Source organism: Podarcis muralis, chromosome 15 (genome assembly GCF_964188315.1).
Source record: "Podarcis muralis chromosome 15, rPodMur119.hap1.1, whole genome shotgun sequence".
NCBI lineage: Eukaryota > Metazoa > Chordata > Lepidosauria > Squamata > Lacertidae > Podarcis > Podarcis muralis.
Window position 1 is genome coordinate 43,144,665 of NC_135669.1, and position 20,522 is coordinate 43,165,186.

The 20,522-nt window shown below is 49.5% G+C and overlaps 2 protein-coding genes across 2 annotated transcripts; both read left to right on the plus strand.

The window, feature by feature from the left end:
- Positions 1-1,379: 1,379 nt before the first annotated feature.
- BHLHA9 (basic helix-loop-helix family member a9) lies at positions 1,380-3,968 on the plus strand. Its single transcript, XM_028707601.2, has one exon. It carries the CDS (start codon positions 2,254-2,256, stop codon positions 2,962-2,964), a length of 711 nt encoding a protein of 236 aa, XP_028563434.2. The 5' UTR covers positions 1,380-2,253; the 3' UTR covers positions 2,965-3,968.
- A 3,528-nt stretch (positions 3,969-7,496) lies between these two features.
- Positions 7,497-20,291, plus strand: TRARG1 (trafficking regulator of GLUT4 (SLC2A4) 1). The gene is made up of 3 exons (XM_028707603.2): positions 7,497-8,235; positions 15,319-15,448; positions 17,668-20,291. Exons 1-3 carry the CDS (start codon positions 7,843-7,845, stop codon positions 17,685-17,687), a joined length of 543 nt encoding a protein of 180 aa, XP_028563436.2. The 5' UTR covers positions 7,497-7,842; the 3' UTR covers positions 17,688-20,291.
- The last annotated feature ends 231 nt before the right edge of the window (positions 20,292-20,522 follow it).

Here is a 20,522-nt window from a genome sequence, read left to right on the forward strand (position 1 = left end):
TCCCCAAAACGAATGTGCATCCATTTCCACCTCTCCATCTTCCTGAAGGCAGTCGTGGGCCGAGCTGCAAATGTGATTCCTTCTAGTTCTGATGTTCTGCTGGAGTGTGCTGTTGCAATTGTTGAAGCGTATTGCACCAATCCTGGCCTGGCTGCACAGCCTGCCAGATAGCTTTCGGGCCCAATTCAAAGTCCTATAAAGCCTTAAACAGCTCAGGACCGCAATACCTCAAGGATAGTTTATACCTCTCCCCATACGGTGGTACCTCGGGTTACATGTGCTTCAGGTTACATACACTTCAGGTTACAGACTCCGCTAACCCAGAAATAGTGCTTCAGGTTAAGAACTTTGCTTCAGGATGAGAACAGAAATCGTGCTCTGGCGGCGCGGCGGCAGCAGGAGGCCCCATTAGCTAAGGTGCTTCAGGTTAACAGTTTCATGTTAAGTATGGACCTCCGGAACGAATTAAGTACTTAACCTGAGGTACCACTGTATATACTGCCCCAGACCCTGTAATCATTATTTGAGGCCTTTGTGTGCCTCCTCCACATGAGGTCTGCAGGGTGGCAACATGAGAACAGGGCCTTTTCTGCAGTGGCTCCCTGTTGTGGAATGCTTTCTCCAAGGATGTTCGGCTGCTGCCTTCATTATACATCTTTATGCACCAGGCTAAAATGCTCCTCTCCAACCAGGTCTTCGGCTGATTAATATTCTACAGCCTTTTAAATATGTTTGAGGGAGGTTATTGTTTTGCTGTTTCTGATTAACCCATTTATTTGTGTTTTTACCTTTAATTTTTATCTTGTGAATCGCCTCAAGGTCACGTCTAATAAACAATAATAAATAACAGACATCCTTGCTGCAGTCAAAAGGTGAGAAACGAGTTTGTAATTTTTAAAGATCTTTATCAGCTTCAGAAAATAAATTTAAAAGTGCCCGGCAATCGGTCCTTTGCACAAGTGCTGCCTAACAAACCTCTGGAACTCCCTGCTACAGGAAGTTGCAACAGTCACTATGCTCAATTGAAAATATGCATAGGCTGGCACTCCTAGATGAGTTCATGTGCAGGGTTGCACCGAGGATAAAGTAGGGGAGGGGAGAGACATTAAATGCCCCCTTGATCTCCGTGGAGGGAAGGCGAGAGACGCAATATAACCTCAAACAAAAAATGTTCACAAAACTGACAAATTGCTGTGTCCTTGTTGTTAGGCCCACGAACCTGAGAGGCAGCTCCTCCAACCTTTTATCGGCCTGTGTCTGATTTGTGTCCAGTAATTGATCACAGCAATTACTACCTGTTCCGTTTGTCTCTTGCCATGCTCCTGTTTGGACCTTTTGAAGCCATGGCTAATTTCAGGGTCTGCGTCCAATAAATCAGGTGCAGGGACCCCCGAGGGAACGAGGAGGATGGGAAGGGAGACTTCAAAGGGAGGCATGTTTTACACCTGCCTGGTTTCTTCGTGGACGCTGGAATCTCGCCTTGCCAAGAGGCCCAATTTATTTTTATTTTTAAAAAAGAAATTGGTGGTGGAGGAGAGGCCTAAATTAATAGCTAGCCACAGACATCTGGGAGAAAGGGGCCGGTGATTTAAAGACAGTGTCTTTTCCTGGGAAGGCACCAAGGTGCTTATTACAACTATTGGAGGGTCGAAGGGCTGGCGGGAAAGGAAATTCCGTCCTGAGTGTGTGCAGAGCCTGGCTGCAGGATCAGGCCAAAGGGGGCCCATCCAGTCCACCATCTTCTTCTCACAATGGCCAACCACATGCTCCAACAGGAAGCTTGCAAGCAGAACCCAAGCAGAACAACAGCTCTCCCCTCCTGTGGCTTCCAGAACCCGGCATCCAGATGCTGCCTTTCTCCGATGTGCTGGATACGATCATTTATGTACACTGCAAAAGCATTTGACTCGTTCCACAGTATCGGAGGCTCTTGTTAGACCGCCCACCCTGCAGTGTACGCAAGGAACGCGAGTTGGAGGAGAGGGCGTGACAAAGAGGAGGAGTGGTGCACGGAGGTGGGAAAATCTGGCGTCTACGCGAGCGGCTTCCTGAATAAGGTGGTGCCCCTAACCCCGGGATACCTGGAGGCTGGTGATAATAAAGGCTACCTGGGACAGGATTCCACGTGGTATAATTAAATCTCAGCCTCCAGGAGTTTGGAGGAGGAGGAGGAGGAGGAGCCTGGTGCACAGGACTGTCCAGCAAAGACCTGCACAGGAAGAGGGAGAGAAATCTGAACAGAGAGGCTCAAAAATGCCCAGAGCTGCCCCGAGCCACCTGGAACAGCCGGACCCCTGGGAAGGAGAGGCACGAGGTGTGCCCAGGCAAAGGACCCGCTTCCTGCAGCCTTGCAAGGCCAAGTCCTCGGCCTTCCCTGGAAACCTCGAGGAGGCCCCAGAGAAGCGCAGGGTCCGGCCCATGCGCTCCAAAGCCCGGCGCATGGCGGCCAACGTCCGGGAGCGCAAGAGAATCCTCGATTACAACCAGGCCTTCAACGCCCTGCGGCTGGCCCTCCGGCACGACCTGGGGGGCAAGCGGCTCTCCAAGATCGCCACCCTCCGCCGCGCCATCCACCGGATCGCCACCCTCTCCACGTCCCTCCGGTCCGGGCCTGCGGTGGGGTGGTCCTGCGCCCACGCTGAGTGCCAGCTGACCCGGGGCGAAGGCGGCTTTAGGGACAGCCAGCCCAAGCTCTTCCAGCCTCTCTGGGAACCTGGATACAGTAAGGGGCCTCCATTTCAGCCCAGTGCGACAGCATGCGTGAAGTGCCGCCCCGAAAACGCTTCCCATCACTTGGTCGACAACCCCAAAGAGGGCACTGCCTGTTGTCCAGCCAGCCCTGCCTGTTGTCCAGCCAGCACCCTCCTCCTGGGGGGCCGAGCCCCCTGCCAGCAAAGACTTGCAGACGGCAGCATTCAAAGTTGCCCTTCTGGTCACTTCCCCTGGAAGTACGGCTTGTTCTGAGATGGGGTCTCTCAGCCTTCTTCATCCTTGTGGTCCTGATGGTGAGGGCACGGTCCTCCGCTTCCCCTCAAGTTGGATCGGGACAGTTTTCCTAGGATCTCACACTGACCCTTGCAGACTTAGAGAAGTTGCGTTCTCGGGATTTCGCATTTCCTCTGGCTGAGTTTGTAAAGGTATACAGATGCTTTTTTTGACTGTACCTTCATGGGGCAGAGACCTATCTCTTAGGCGCTCCAGCTGATTTGTAGATATATACAGCGGCTTTTTGACTGCATGCTCCTGGGGAATCTGTAAAATGCCATGCACACTGTATAAATATATTATATTATGATCTTGCAACCACTGGATACTGCAGGAATATTTGTGTCTTTGGGATGTTATAGGTTCACCCGCCTTTGTGACTTTTCCTGAAATAATCTGATGCCAGCTCTGTCAGGCTGATGGAATCACTGCCCTGATCTGGAGGGCAGCCTCACTACGAAGCAGCTGAGAGGCGGCAATATTTCAAAGGGGGGTACCCGCCACCAGGATGTGAGCCCCAGATGGTTTTCCACAAGGGAACGTCGTCCTCGGACCAGATGTGGAAGCTTAACCACTACAGCTAGAAACACTGACTTGGGAATAAGCCCCACAGAACTCACTGGGGCTCATTTCTCAGTATATATCCATGGGGTGGCGCTTGTCAGCATCACTACAGTTCTGGGTGCAACTAGAATGGGGTGGGTGGGTGCGAACCAGCCGATGTCTTAGGAAGGAACAGAAGGAGTCCAGCTGAGACAGTCAAACACCAGTGCAGGCAGCAAGTTAAGAGTGGTTTGTTTGTCTGCTTAGATCTGTTGGGGCATAAACTCTAGAACCTGTAATCCACAAAGGGTGTGCCAGGGCATGCTAAGAGTGCTGCAAGATGAAAGTTAATTAAATAACCGAAGGCCAAAGCATTTTGGGCATGTGTCCCTTCTCTGATTTCACCTCTTACTAATCCAGACTGTACGTGATTTCGCCTCTTACTAATCCAGACTGTACGGATTGGGGTACGTGATGGCGATGGCAAGTAATTCTGCTCTACCAGGGAGCTGACGGATCAGGGATTTCTAGCTGCAATTCCTGCATAGCAAAGGGTTGGACTAGATGACTCAGGGGTCCCTTCCAATGCTACAATACAGTGGTACCTTGGGTTAAGAACTTAATTCATTTGGGAGAGGTCTGTTCTTAACCTGAAACTGTTCTTAACCTGAGGTACCACATTAGCTAATGGGGCCTCCTGCCACCGCTGCGTGATTTCTGTTCTCATCCTGAAGCAAAGTTCTTAACCCGAGGTACTATTTCTGGGTTAGCAGAGTCTGTAACCTGAAGCGTATGTAACCTGAAGCGTATGTAACCCGAGGTACCACTGTACTATGATTCACTCCGCGTGCTCACACACACACGTCTGTTGTGCTGTTCTGGCCTTGCCTCCTTCTAATTAGGAGAGATTTCCTACCATCGCATAGAAAAACAGAGGGACAGATGGATTTTGCTGGAGGCAATCATTATTTCTCTCACGCATTCTTTAAAAACATTCATGTGTAAGAGTGAAGATGGCCTCCCATTTTAATTCAGAGATTTTTCTGTTGCTGGTTTTTTTGTTTGGTTTGTTTTGCTTTAGCTATCTGGAGTTGGGAGACACACTGATCTGCACCGATATAACAGAGTCACTTGATAAAACCAGTTGCTGTGTTTCTGTGACGCTCCTGAGATCCCCGTGCCATTATCTGCCATGTATTTAACATTATCGGTATAGCTGTCGGTATTGTACAGTTATCTGCTCACTGTCCTGAACGGTGGAGAAATTTGTTTCCCCAAATCAATGTAACCTCCTCTGTATTTTTGAGCAATATTGGGAAGGGCTGGAGCAAAGTGACAGAGCACCTGTTTTGCGTGTGAAAGGTCCCAGGTTCAGTCCCCGGCGGCCTCTCCAAGCAGGGCTCAAAATGTCAGGGCAGATAAAAGAAAGGACTTCTTCACGCACCTATGGAACTCTCTCCCACAGGAGGCAGAGATGGCTACCAACCCAGATGGCTTTAAAAGAGGATTCGCATAGGAATTCATGCATTAGTATCAATGGCTACCAGCCATGATGGCTCTGCTCTGCCTCTGCCGTTGGAGGAAGCAATGTCCGCTGCTGGAAACTGCAGCAAGGGAGAGGGATCCTGTGTTCAAATCATGATTGGTATCTTGTTGGCCACTGTGAATAGAGGATGCTGGACTAGTTGGGCCAAGGGCCTCATCCAGCAGCCTCCCCTGTCATTATCCCTGCCTTGAAACCATGAAGAATCACTTCCAGACAGTATAGAGAGCTATTGACCAATGATCTGACTCAGTGGAATGCATCTTCCTGTTTAGATCAGCCCTATATTCATGAGGGGGGACGCGGGTGGCGATGTGGGTAAAAGCCTCAGCGCCTAGGGCTTGCTGATCGAAAGGTTGGCGGTTCGAATCCCCGTGGCGGGGTGCGCTCCCGTTATTCGGTCCCAGCACCTGCCAACCTAGCAGTTCGAAAGCACTCCCGGGTGCAAGTAGATAAATAGGGACCGCTTACCAGCGGGAAGGTAAACGGCGTTTCCATGTGCAGCTCTGGCTCACCAGATGCAGCTTGTCACGCTGGCCACGTGACCCGGAAGTGTCTGCGGACAGCGCTGGCTCCCAGCCTATAGAGTGAGATGAGCGCACAACCCTAGAGTCTGGCAAGACTGGCCCGTATGGGCAGGGGTACCTTTACCTTTTTATATTCATGAGGACTGGAATCTTACTTTGTGTTACTTGCAGGATTCCCACTGGGGCATTTGGTTGACTGCAGAATCCCGGAAGATGCATCTTCCTACTATCCACAAATAGGTTGTGGGGCTCAGAACACCACTGTTTCCACAGTGCTTTCCTTCCTTCTTTGCAAAGGAGTCCTCCAGGGAATCAGCAATATGAGACCCTGGCCAAAGGCAGGAGATTCTCTTCTATTGAGCTTGACCCACCCAAACTCCTGAGCATCACAGAAGTCTTCTTCAAGCAGAAGCGGGAATGGCATCATCAACGACCCAACCCATTGTGTTCTCTGTATGATGTGGAAATCTTGCTTGGGAGCAGCACGGGGGCGGGGGGAGGGAGGGAAATGTAGATTCTTTTTGTGGGTGGGTGACCCAGCCAGAAAATTCCTCATGTGGTCCACAAGGTGGCACTCTGCACCAGTTCTAAAGTCTGCACATATACGGTCCCAGGTACCATCCCAGCATCTCCAGGTAAGACGACAGTTGCAAAGCAGCCGGCAATGCTGAGCTAGATCACGGGTGGGCAAACTAAGGCCCGGGGGCCGGATCCGGCCCAATCGCCTTCTAAATCCGGCCCACGGACAGTCCGGGAATCAGTGTGTTTTTACAGGAGTAGAATGTGTCCTTTTATTTAAAATGCATCTCTGGGTTATTTGTGGGGAATGGGAATTCGTTCATCCCCCCCCCAAAAAAAATATAGTCCGGCCCCCCACATTCAGATTCATGAGGACTGGGATCTTGTATTATTTTTTTAGGATGGTTCAGAGGCACAGCACATGCAAAAGGTCCCGGGTTCAATATGGAACATCTGCAGGGAGGCTGAGAATGCCCCCCTGCCTGAAACCCTGGAGAGCCGCTGCTGCCAGTCAGAGTAGACAATACTGAGCTACAGGGTCTGCTGACTTGGCCTAAAGCCCATGCTCATCAATGCTCGGGCACTTCCACAGCAGATGCACAGCTGACGTGCTTCTATGTGCATCCTGCAAAACCCCCTTGAGGACTAGTAAAATGCTCAGTCCCTTGAAAACTGGGGCGTGGTGCCTGCCTCCTGTACAGAGCAAAGCAAGGCACGCAGGTGCTGAAACGAAGTGACACCGAGTGTTTCTCCCTTTCATAGACTTGAAATAGTATTTGGCAGCAACTAAGAAGGTTACCCCTGAAAATGGGCCAAGCCACATCCACACATTCCCTTCACACATGTTGACAGTTTCCCAGGCTCTCACCTCCTGTTTCGGGAGCACTTTTAAACACTGCCATTTCCCATCTGGTCTTCAGACACTGCCGCTAAATGGAGCCTCCAGATTCAGAGGCAGTCTATCTCTAAACGTCAGCAGCTGGGGAAGCAACAGCTAGAGAGGGCTGCTGCCTCCAGTGCCCTGCCCAGTGAGCTTCCTTAAGGCGCCTGGTGGGTGCCCGTGGGTGGGAAAGGGGTGCTGAATCACTAAGGTTGGTTTGATGCATCCAGCTGAGGTTTCCTTGAGGACTAGGAACAAGGAACTGAGAAGGAGGTGTAAGGAAATAACTGCTAAATACGAAGAAGGAACTGAGGTTTAGGAATTAGGGATAAGAAGAAACGATTTGGGAATAAGGAAAGTAAGGAGACGCAGGAATAAGGAACGGGGAATAAGGAGCCTCCGTCTGCCTTCTCCAGGGCTGCTGCTTCCCACCGGAGCTGCTTCCCAAACCCCGCTTCTCCACCACACAACCCGAGCAATCTGCCCATTGCCGGCGGTTGGCGGGCCGTGCCTTGGGGCGAGCGAGCGTCAGGGAAGGCGCTCTGGCTCCTCCTCCTCTTGCCTCCTGGGTGAGCTCACAACCCAGCCTGGGCGGCCCCTTCGACGGACCGGCGCGCAGTTGCCAAAGAGCGCTTTGGAGAGAGAAGTGCGAGCGCGGCGGATAAGAGAGAAGCCTGCGTGGCTGGGTCAGGCAAGCGAGAGAGCAAGAGGCAGGAGGAGGACGGAGAGAGCCCCCAGCACCAGGGCGAGGCGCGTGTGATCCCGTCGAGGCGGCGCCTGCGGCTCCCTCCCCCGGACCCCCTGCGCCTTCGCCCGGATCATGGGAGTCTAAGCGCGGCGCAGCCATGGCCATCAACACGGAGGCGCCGCTGGCGAAGGCGCTGGAGAACTCTCCTCCGCCCGTGGACTCGCACGAGACGGAGAAGCTGCTGACCGCCGTCGGGGTAGCCCCGAAGTCCTTCTCAGCCGGTGGAGAAGGCGGCGATGAAGCGCCCGCCGGGGGCGAGGCCGAGCGCAACGGCCACCACAGCCTGCCTTACCAGTCCGGCTCGGAGGGGAAGCTGGAGGCCACGTCGCTCTCGCCGTCGCGGCTCAGCCTGGGGCGCGCCTCGTCCACGGCCACCACCTCCAACCTCCACGAGCCGGGCCGCTCGCGGGACTACCTCCCGCTGGCCATCTTCTCCTGCTTCTGCCCCATCTGGCCCCTCAACATCCTGGCCTTAGTCTTCTCCATCATGGTAAGCGGCCGTTCCCCCGCTCCAGCGCGTCCCCTCGGGACTCCGGCTGTGCGCAAAGACGCGCCGCCCTCGCCGAGTTCCTTGTGCGCCCTGGGCGCACCGGGGACATCGGCACGGCGTCGGGGAGTCGCGGGGCGCGGAAGTCCCCGGCGGGAACTTTGTAGCTGCGTTTAAAACTTGAGCAAAGGGCATTACATCGGGGAGGATGGAAGAAGCGTGTCGGTAAGGGAGGGGTGTCTTAGTTTCTCCAAAAGTCTGCGAACTGCAAGTTTTGGAGTGGACTGTTCTTCCCGTTTCGGAAGGACACGACTTTTGGGGGTTTGCGTGTGAGAGAGAAAGAATATGCAATCATATCGACCTATCTGGGAAGTGGAGGAAGAGAAAACAAAGAGTAAATAATCGTAATTTATAACTTTCCCTGCATAGAGACTCCAAATACAGCAGCTCCCTTCTCAAATGCGGGGTGGGGCGTGTGCGTTTTGTGGATTGGGGAGATGGGAGAAAGACTTAAACAGAGTGTGAGGATTTGGGGGGATTTAATAATATTAATATTATGCTAGAAGTGCCCTTTCAAGTGTAGGATCTTGCTCACGACTGAATTAAGGCTGCGGTACCCTATACCCGCTGAGCTGGGAGTAAGGCGCGTTGAATTCAATGGCAGTTCTGAGCAGAGATGTCGAGGATTACACAGCAATAAAATAAATTTAATTCGCGGGCCAAATACGAGGGTTTTGGGTGGATGGGTTGTTGGGTGTGCGTGTGTGTGTCTAATTCCCTCTTCTGCTTATCAAACGAAGTTGATCAATAGCTCCAAACTCTCTTCCTTCCCATCCGCCCCAGCTAGACATGGGTTGGAGACAGATCCCACTTAAGTTAAGACGTGTCAAGAACAGCCTAGGCGTCTCTTGCATAGCTCTGGATTTTGTCGGAGAGAGATGTAAAAAATTATAGAGTGAGGAAATTGGGGGGGGGGGCGGTTGACAGAACTTGTTGCCATGTAATGTCGAAATTAAGACTACTCTGAGCATGTACAGAGTGCCTCTGACCACGAAGAACAAACACAAGCTTCTGCCACGGGGAGGGTAAGAGAGCTCAGAGAGCAGTTTCCAGAGCTGATAGATGCAAATTTGGTTGCACATTAACCTCTGACTGGGGGTGTGTGTGCGCCCCCTTCCATTCCCATTCTGTGGGTGCGCTTACCAGCAAGGTGAGGGGCAGCCGTGTGTTAACAGGATCCCCTGCAAAAAATGACAGGACCACAGCGGTCCAGAGAACCTCAAAACGGGCAAAAGTCTCCTGGTCACAAAGGCGTATGAACTAGCGGGGGTGTAGTGGTTAGCGTGGGGGGGACCTGGGTTCAAATAATAATAATAATAATAATTTATTATTTATACCCCGCCCATCTGGCTGGGCCTCCCCAGCCACTCTGGGCGGCTTCCATAAAAACCAAAAATACAGTAAATACAGTAAAATCCCCACTTGGATATACGAAGTTCTCTGGGTGTGATCCTGGGGGGCCAGGCACCATCCTCTTAGCCCGACCTACTTCGCAGGGCTGTTGTAGGGATTAAATGAGATGGGGGAGAGACACGGATGCCGTCTTTGAGCTCCTTGGGAGAAAAAGGTGGGTTATAAACGGAAGGAAGGAAGGAAGGAAGGAAGGAAGGAAGGAAGGAAGGAAGGAAGAAAGAAAGAAAGAAAGAAAGAAAGAAAGAAAGAAAGAAAGAAAGAAAAAAAAAGAAAAAAAGAAAGAAAGAGAGGAGGGAGCCAAAGTTTGTTGGGGGGCAGCACCCCCCTCAGAAGTCACACAGCTTCCCTGGGATGACTAGAGGGAACGAGGAATAATTTGTTTCCGTTGAGCTGACTATAGAAAGCTCTGGACATCCATACTTCTTCCTGTTTCTCCCCTCTCCAGTCTCTGGATACAACCAAGCATATGTGGGGTTGGCTTTGGGGCAGGCAGAGATGAATTGGATGCTGAGGAGATTCATCCATAGGACTGGCGCAAGGAGGTCTCTGCCTCTCTCTCCCTCCCTCCTTCTCTCTCTCTCTCTCTCTCTTGATTTGGCTCCAGGAAGGCCTCCTGGCAGATGCAGTGGGGGAAGAAAGGGAAGGGTGGAGGGGGACACAGAGCACAGAATTCTAGCATGGTACAGTTGGGAGGGGCCCAAGGGGTCATCTAGTCCAAACCCCCGCTGTGCAGGATGCTCTTTTAATTTCTAAAATGGGGCGTGCCGGTTCTCAAGTTCTGCCTTTGGGCTGGGATGAGGGCAGCCACCCACCTGCGCCCCTAAGGGGGTAGAGGTATCTGGCAGGAAAAGGCCTGGCGCACTTGACGTGTTCAGAGGCAACGCTTACTTTTTTGACATGGTCTGAGAAGGCTGAGCTCAGAAACAGAGAGGACTAAGGTTTAGCTGCCACGCAGGGCTGGGAGAGGTGGAGAAAAGGGCGGCCAACATTGTAAGAGCATCTCCTCTGGCCAGGGCTTACAGGGTTGGCTGTGTAAACTTGGCAGAGCGGTGGATGATGGGAAGAAAAAAGCCGTGCCGGCTGAGCTGATGGGAATTGTAGTCCAGAACAGCTGGAGGGCGCCAGGATGGCCAAGGCTGGATTAATGGTTAATAATATAAAAGCTGAAAGAGAGAGAAGCAAAGAGGGAGCTGTCCATGGTAGCAGCCAGGAGTCCTCCAAAACAGGGAAAGCTTTCAGGGAAACGCAGTGTGGTTCCAGACTTGAACACTGAGTCAGAACGTTGCTCCATCTAGCTCAGTACTGCCTACACTGGCTGGCAGTGGTTCACCGGTGTTTCAGATCAAGGATCCCTCCTCCAAGCCCTGGCTGAGGACGCTGCCAGAATTTGAACCTGGGACCTTCTGCATGCAAAGCTGATGCTTTACCACTGAGCTATGGCCCATCCCTTAAAAATAAATCAAGATGCTAGCCCTCATGGTGCTGAACTAAGGGCATGTTTGAAGAGGAACACAGGAAGCTGCCTTATTGGTCCACCTGGCTCAGGACACTGGCTGGCAGCAGCTCTCAAGGATTTTAGGCAGGGAGCCTTTCCCAGCCCTACCCGAGGATGCCATTGGTGATTGACACCTTCTGCATGCAAGGCAGATGCCCTGCCACTCAGCTCATGATAGGCAAGGGGGAGAAAGGCTCTGATAAGCCCCCCTTGTACAGGGCTTCTCCACAGATAGTCAGCAGGCTGAGTAGGACATGGAAAAAGGGGGTCGTGGCACATTTGAGCTCCGCATCCATACTAACCACATGAAAACACTTGTTTCTCAAGACTGGCAAGTAGGATCTGGCAATAGGATCTGGCAATAGCAATGCAGAGCCCCCAGGTTCAGATGAAGTCTATCTCAGGATACCAAGAGATGATGAAGAATGCCATGGGGAGGGCATTTGCACTCGTGTTCTGCTCAGGGGAATCCCAGAGGCACCCAGATGGCCATACAGCTGGGCCTAGGTGGGCCTTAGGCTCCCGGAAGGCCTCTCCCAGATGTCCTTACGAAGTAAGATAGTTAAGAGTGGAGCCTCCATAGGCAGAATCAGCAGCAGGCCCTTTGAATATTTTATTTATTCATTAAATTTGTATGGCACCCTTAATCAGAAGACCTCAGGACAGCTCACAACATAAAAAAATACAAAACGAAAACACAAAATACATAATAAAACCAAGTTCAAAAACAACTCCCACAAACACATTTAAAGGGTCACGGAATGTTTAATCAGCCAAAGGCCTAGGAGAAAGGGAATGTTTTCGCCCGGCACCTAAAGATATGCAATGAAGGTGCCAGGCGAGCCTCCCTGGGGGAGCATCCCACAAATGGGGAGCCACTGCAGAAAAGGCCCTGTTCTCATGTTTCTGCCCTCTCGTGAAGGAGGCACATGAAGAAGGGCCTCAGATGATGAACACAGAGTCTGGGACAGTTTGTATGGGGAGAGGCAGTCATGAGCCTTAAGAAGGTTTAATAGCACTTCGAATTGGGCCTGGAAACTAATTGGCAGCCAGTATAATTAGGCCAGGATCGGTGTAATATTCTCAAACTGTCTTGCACCGGTGAGCAACCTGGCTGCCAAATTGTGCACCAACTGATGTTTCTGAACCTTCTTCAGAAGCAGCCCTACATTTAACACTTTGCAGTAATCTAATTTAAAGGTTATCAGAGTACGGCTGGGGGACAGACAACCAGGGAGGGCCACTGCCGTTTATGTCCGGCCCTCACACCTGGGAAGGGCTGTTGCACAGTGGGAGAGCATTTGCCTTGCATGCAAAAGGCCTTGGGTTCAATCCCAGGCATTTCCAGGTAGGCTTGGGAATGTCCCCTCCGCTGAAATCCTGGAGAGTTGCTGCCAGTCAGTGTAGACAATCTTTAGCTAGAAGGACCAAATGGCCTGTGTCAGAATAAGGCAGCTTCCTGCATTATTATTATCATTATTATCATTATTATCATTATTATCATTATTATTATTATTATTATTATTATTATTATTATTATTATTATTATCACCACCAGCCCTTTATTCAGAACAATGAGGACTAGGATCTTTAATTTTAGGGAGTCACAGCTCAGTGGTGGAATACCTGCCTTACATGCCAAAAGTCACAGGTTTAACCTCCAGGCAGAGAGGCTCGTCCTCTGAAACTCTGGAGAGCGGTTGCTGCCAGCCAGTGTAGACAGTACTGAGCCAGATGGTCTGACTCAGCAGAAGGCTCCTTGTGAGTTTCCCAAATGCATCCTGAAAAGCAGAGGATGCTGGATGGACCATCTTTGTTTAAGAGTGTGTTTCTGCAGTTAAGATTTAGTTTTTGGAGATGCAATCTTGTTGCTGTTACCTGGATCATGCTGCTGCATTTCAGTGATCAGCAAATACATTTTATTGCATATTCATGAATAGAAGTAGAAGTTCACATCAGCTTATTGAGGCCTTTTAAAGTCTGTGGCATCTTGTAACAGTGAGCAAACTGCGTAAACCTTTGGATGGTGCGAGCTGCCTTGAGCAGGGCTTACTAAGGATGTAAGAGGATGTAAATGTAAGAGGACGTTGAAGGCAGACGTCCTTTGGTCTGCTCCAGCAGCCAGGCTCTTCCGAAGGATCATTGAAAGGGGGGTCAGCACTTCTGTCCCCTTTCAGGTTGAGAAAAGCAGCAGAGCCACTAAGAAGTCTTTCCTGACTCCCTGTTATTTTGTTACAAGTCAGGAGCGTGTGATGTTTTTGCCACCTGTGTCCATTTGATTACCGAAAGCAGCCCCAGAGGACCATTACATACTCCACGGTTTCGCAAAGATAACTTTGATTCTCCGCCGCGGAAGCACACACAGAGGCCATCTCCCTGATTAGCAGCAACAGCAAAAACAGGCTTATAAACTGCAGTCATAACCCCGTTTACCTGGGAGTGAGTCCATGCAAAATAAGTGTGTGTGTGTGTCTTCTTCTTCTTCTTCTTCTTCTTCTTCTTCTTCTTCTTCTTCTTCTTCTTCTTCTTCTTCTTCTTCTTCTCTGGCGATCCCTCGTAGCCGAGTAAGATTGTCTTCCATAAACAAGGTTTTAACAGTGAGTCCGTAAGTGACTGTGGAGGCCAATTCTGGATCCCCATGTCCTTCCACAGTGGGGACATTGGTTTCCGGGCGGGAGTTGATCCCGGTGAGGGTTTGCCAAGCGTGCCTTCCTCTTATCACGTTTCTCCCTTGCGTCCTGAGTTCGAGTGTCTTCAAAGCCCATGACACCTTTGGCAAAGGCTGTTCTCCAACTGGAGCACTCGCAGGCCAGTGTTTCCCAGTTGTCAGTGTTTATACTACATTTTTTTTAACACACACACACACACTATATATATATATATGCGTGTGCAACTGGACTTGACTGATACCCTTTATGCAAAGCAGAACCCAGCTTTTCCCATGGTGGAGGTTTTTTAAAAACCATGCACAGCTGTTTAATGGGAGATCTAGAATCAAGGGTGGGGGAAGATTTAATAAAGGGGGGAAGTCGGCTAGCCAGGGGTTGATCTAGAAAGGTGTGTGTGAGTGAAAGCAGTGTAGACCTAAGTAAAAGCACCACACACACATGCACATCTAAGGTTTCCCATTTGTAATGTAATCATGAGCCAGCTGCGTGCTGCAGCAGCAAATAAAGCCAATACAATCCTAACCTGGAGATTTCAGGGATTGAACCAGGCCGGGACCTTCTGCATGCAAAGCAGATGCTCTATATACCTTACCCATGTGGGAAGCTGCACAGGGGTCCTTTTTAAAGGTGTTACAGAATTATTATTTTAGAAATCTGCCCGTGCATCCATACATGGACCTCAAGGCTGCTGGCTTGGAGAATTTACTTTCTAGTGCTAGATTTATTCATTTAGTTCCTAATATATATATATATATATATATACCACTTGGCGGTGGTGGTTGTTTTTATAAAAAAAATATCTCAAAGTGGTTTACAAAAAAAAGCTAAAACTATCAATACTATAAGATGACCCGACAGCAAAAATTCAAAACTCCAAAGATGTTAAAATAACAGTAGACTGAAAACAGATCAAAACCCACATTAAATTTCTAAACAACTGGACAGCCTTGCCTAAATAAGAATGTTTTTAGCAGGCGTTGAAAGGAGCTCAGTGAAGGCGCCTGCCTGATATCAAGAGGCAGGGAGTTCCAAAGGGTAGATGCTGCCACAGTAAGATGCCAAATTCTCCCAAATATACTGGAACAGGTATTATGCGGTCCCTGTAACAGTGCCAGTTCCACCGATCGAAGCAACGCTGTGGGCTTATGTGGGGTAAAACGACCTCACAGGTAAACTGCCCCCAAGTTGTTAGCCGATAGCAACACCTTGAATTTAGCCTGGGAGAAAATCGACAACCGGTGAAGATCTCTGAGCACATATGTTCTGTGCTGACAAGGCCTCACTCTGGTCAGCAATTGTGGGGCAGCATCCTGCCCCAACTGCGCCTTCTGGGTCAAGCGCGAGAGAAGCCCCCTGTGTCCTCACACAACATGAACCAGGGGGGTGAATGGCAGCACACAGGTCTAAGACGGGTCCAATTTTCTCTCCTCCCCTCCCTTCTCTTGACAGTCTAGGAACAGCTGCCAACAGGGAGATGTGGATGGAGCGCGGCGGTTGGGGCGGGTTGCCAGATTCCTCAGCATCATCTCCATCGTCCTGGGGACCCTCATCATCGTGGTTTGCACACTGAAGTTCACAGGTAGGTGCCAACCTGTGTCCCACCCAATTCCTCCAAAGACACTCGCTCACAACCCTAAAGAGAGCTCAAACCAAGACGGCATGTTCAACACCACCATTATTCTTCCATTTGCATGCAATTATTTTGACATCCGGCCGCTGTGTTTAGGCAACCAATTCAAGATGTTTCCTATCAAAAGATCAACAAGGAGCCTAGGATTATACAATACCATCATGTAGTGAGCACAAGACATACAGTCCTTCACATGTAACAGTACACAGGGCCTTCTCGGTAGTGGCACCCTCCCTTCAGATGTCAAGGAGACAAAGTACATTCATCTGAAGGCAGCCCTGTATCGGGAAGTTTTTAATGGTTGATATTTTGATAAATGCTGTAAGCCGCCCAGAGTAGCTGGGAAAACCCAGCCAGATGCGCAGGGTAGAAATAATAAATGAATAAATGAATGAATAGGAAAAAGCCTGGCATTTCAGGTGGCAGAGCATGCGGCTCTTAATCTCAGGGTTGTGGGTAAAAAGATTCCTGCATTGCAGGGGGTTGGGCTAGATGACCCTCCGGTCCCTTCCAGCTCTAAGATTCTACGATTCTAACGAAACTATGTGATTTTCAAAGACGGTCTTTGCAGGGCTACCCTCCCCGCAGCTCCAGGCCAGATCAAAAAACTGTTATTTGCTCCCTTCAAGGAAATGATTCTGCCTCGCCTCTCTCAATTTTGGTGGCAGGGAAGGGGGGGGGAGGAGAGCTTTGACAGCATATCCCAGGCAAAACAAACCCATGTTTCTGTCTGCAAGGAGTTTATAACGCAGAGCGGTTTAGTGGTAGTGCCTGAGCCAATGCATTCAAATGGCGAAAAAGGAGATTGCGACTAAACTTTAGGAAGGAGATTCTGAGAGTAAGAGCCATTCAGTCGTGGAATGGTCTCCCTTGAAGGTGGTAGACCCTCTTTCACTAAAGGTTTTCTAAAAAGAATTTTAAATTTAATTTATATACAACAATTATTCAACCATCATTTTAACATCTCCGACTTCTACTCCTTTCCGCCTCTCTGCAGTTCTTTGCATTCATTTTTGTCCTTTACTGCATGGTCCAAATTATCTTAACTCATTCTTTTATTCCGCTATTCTCATATATATCTCATATATATTTTTGAAACTGCAGTTTTTTACAATAACCTTGCCAATGGCTTCATCTGTTTACACTTTACTTGTAAATACTCAATAAACCATTTTCATTCCTTTCTAAAGTTTGTTATCTTGATTTCTCATTCTCCCTGTAAGTTTTGCCATTTCTGCACACTCCATTAGTTTCTGTAACCATTCTCTTTCGCTGGGACCTCTTCTTCCTTACAATTTTGAGCAAATAACATTCTCACAGCTGTGGTCGCACGCATAAACTAACTTCTATACTGTTGGTAGTTCTGATCCCATAATTCCCAAGAGAAAAGCTTCTGGGTTGGGGGTTTTTTAACGAATGTTATCTGAAATAATATCTTTTTCAATTCATTATATATCACTTCCCAGTAAGCTTTAACCTTATTGCAAGACCACCACATATGGGAAAAGCTAACTTCTTTCTCTTTACATTTCCAACACTTATTCAAATTTGAATTAGACACTTTTGCCAATCTACTAGGTGTTAGGTACCATCTATATAACATGTTCATATAACTTTCTCTTAAACCAGAACATGCTGTCCATTTTATGCCCATATTCCACAATCGTTCCCATGCTTCCATTTATATCTGAAATCCAGTATATCTGAAAGAGCGTCTCCACCCCCATCGTTCTGCCCAGACGCTGAGGTCCAGTGCCGAGGGCCTTCTGGCAGTTCCCTCCCTGCGAGAAGCAACAAGTTACAGGGAACCAGGCAGAGGGCCTTCTCGGTAGTGGCGCCCTCCCTGTGGAACGCCCTCCCAGCAGATGTCAAAGAGAACAACAACCACCAGACTTTTAGAAGACATCTGTTTAGGGAAGCTTTTAATATTTAATGCTGTATTGTTTTTAACACACGATTGGGAACCGCCCAGAGTGGCTGGGGAAACTCAGCCAGATGGGCGGGGTATAAATAATAAATTTTTTGGCCTGGATTGGGTTGGCCTGGATGACCTTTGGGGGTCTCTCCCAACCCTAAAATTGTAACAGGAGCACACCTGTCTTGTGCTTGTAAAAACTGCCTGACCAAAACGACTCTCTTTCTCTCTCTTTCTCTCTCCTCACCTCCAGGTTACCTGCAATCAAATTAGCATGAGCAAAGCTTGAGGGGAAAGGAGGTCCTTCGACCTGCATATTTATTTGTGTTTTTGAGTGGCCGTAGGATGCCTCCCATTTCCGCGCAAAAGGAAGGACTTTTTCAGCGGGAGAAAAACGTGGGGATCCTCCACAGCCCAACCCTATTCTTGCTCCCATCCTTGGACAGAATTACAGCATGCCCATCTTCACCATTAGCCTTTTGGATCACAAAAAAAGTTTATTTCCAGGGGACGAACAAAACGTACAACCCGAGGAACAGGACTAGGCAGGAGGGGAAGAATGAAGATCCCTTCCTGCCTGGCACAGGAACTCTCTACCTCGTCATCTGCCACACAGAGAGAAAGACACGGGTGGGCACGGAGAACCGTCAAGAGGAGGCGCATTTCTCCCAAAGCAAATCTCTCCTTGGTCTCCCGCTTCCCCCCACGCCAGCGGCAGTGAACTGGGTTTTGTATAGCTGGATGCTTTGCCTCTCCGCCGGGGTTGGGCAGAAATCACTCCTGTTGCCGTGCAAAAAAAAATTGAGAAGGAAAATCCACCGAGCCACCCAGCCCATTCCAAATACTGCTTCTCCCCTGCAGGGATGGTTCCGGAGCAGGGATCAAGGGAAGGTGTGGGCATCGAGAGGGAATTCTGTTTTGTATATTTTTTATGACCATTTGCATGCCTGTACGTAGGAATAGCAGAAACTCATAGCTGAGCCTTGTCTCACTGCCCAGGCACCATCCTTGTGCTTGCTTGGTCCTGCGCGACGCATGATGGGTTGTTTTGTGGGGTGTTTTTTTCCCTTTTTGCAAGAGAGGCCCACGCTGGAGAATTAGTGGCGGTCCACTGCCTCTCTCCGCGACCCAAGGACGTTTCATCCCTGGGGCGGCTGAGGGGAAAGGGCCCCGCTTCTGCGTCTCCCATCAGCTTGATCCGGCACCCGTCAGGGCTGGGATGTGAAAAGGGATCGTTCCGCATCCCTTCGTTAAAATAAATTATAAACCTGTTTAAAAATAATATGCAGGAGAAGCAGATGCAACGGAGGGAGGCAGTTCCAGCCTCTGAAGGCAGCACCAGTTCCCCCAACGGGAAAGTGGGTGTAGAAAACCTTTTTCTCCCTCGTTCACAACACTAGAATACAGGGACACCCAGCAAAGCTGAACAATGGAAGTTTCAGGGCACATAAAAGGAAGGACCGGTGACTCTCAAGTAAGGCTGGGGTTACGTTTTGGGGGTTGCACGTAAAGCCAAAATCGTTTATAGTCAAAACACATTGGGTTCAATGGCGGGCGGAATTGCCAAAGTCCTTTTCCACGCAACTCTGCCGCCTTTTTAATTACCATATTTTTTGCTCTGTAAGACTCACTTTTTCCCTCCTAAAAAGTAAGGGGAAATGTGTGTGCGCCTTATGGAGCGAATGCAGGCTGCGCAGCTATCCCACAAGCCAGAACAGCAAGAGGGGTTGCTGCTTTCACTGCGCAGCGATCCCTCTTGCTGTTCTGGCTTCTGAGATTCAGAATATTTTTTTTTCTTGTTTTCCTCCTCCAAAAACTAGGTGCGCCTTGTGGTCTGGTGCGTCTTATAGAGTGAAAAATACAGGTAATTGATTGCCAAGCGAATAAAGCTGAATGCACACAAATGTTTGCAAGCTGCGAGGTACCTGTACTGATTTAGGCTCTTGTGCTCAGGTTCTGCTTGCGGGTTTCCCATAATAGGCATCTGGTTGATGCCTGTGGACGCAGGCATCTAGACGCAGGACTAGATGAGCCCTTGGCCCGACCCAGCAGAGCTCTCCTTAACGTTTTTATGGCCAAGGGACAGAAGGCAGATTCCTCTTTAAATCAACCTTTTTTCCAGAACCATGAGGACTAGGATCTTAGGGAAATGGCCATAGGGCATCTGCTTGGCATGCAGAAGGTTCCAGCTTCAATCCCTGCAATCTCCAAGTAGGGTGGGGGGGAAACTCCTGCCTGACTCCATGGAGAGCCGCTGCCAGTCAGGGGTGGGAGGACTTTTCTGGCCAAAGGGCAACCGTCTGGAAGCTGCATGGTGAGGGTGAAGGCAAATGAACACAGCGATGGATAGAATCATGTAATTGTAGAGTTGTAGCGTCCACATGAGGACTGAGCTAAGATACAGCAATGATCTGGCTTGGTAGAAGGCCATTTCCTGTGTTCTGGGATGTTCTGGGGAAGTTCTGATCATTCCTGCTGTAAACATCTGGATTCTACACATTCCATAGAATCAATTATCAGAATATTTGGAGATTTGTTAATCCACTGGCCTAGCAATGGAGTCAGCATTTACTTTTCACTGGGGATCAGGAGGCCTGATCCTTTGCGAGAGATCACGCAGGGAAGCAGCCTTCACACATCCATCCCAGGGAGAAAAGAAAAGAAATTAAGACAGCCAACCTGTCTTTATTTTCTCATTTCTACAGACTCTAGGTTGGTGTTTGGGAATTCTGGGGGGAAGGAAGAGGGGGGTCTCCTTTATTTTTGGATGAAAATATCTCTGTCTTCCATTTCTGCAAGAGATTGTATCGTATTTTTGTCTTTATACTTCTTGGCATGATGACAAATAAACAGAAAAGTTACCATGCATGGTCAAAACCTGGGCTGGACTCAAGTCTGTTGAAACAGTCCCTTCCAGATCGTGAAGCGGGAGGTCCCAGTTAAATACAAGCCCTTGCCAGAGGTCTCTTAAAAATGAAATACCCATTGCTCGCTGCACCCAGCCTCATTTTCTACGCCTGACTGCTGAGATGCTGTGGAATTCAGGACTTCGTAAGAGGCTGCCTGCTGTCTCTCTCCAGGAGTCTCCGCTCTGAGTCAGGCAATACA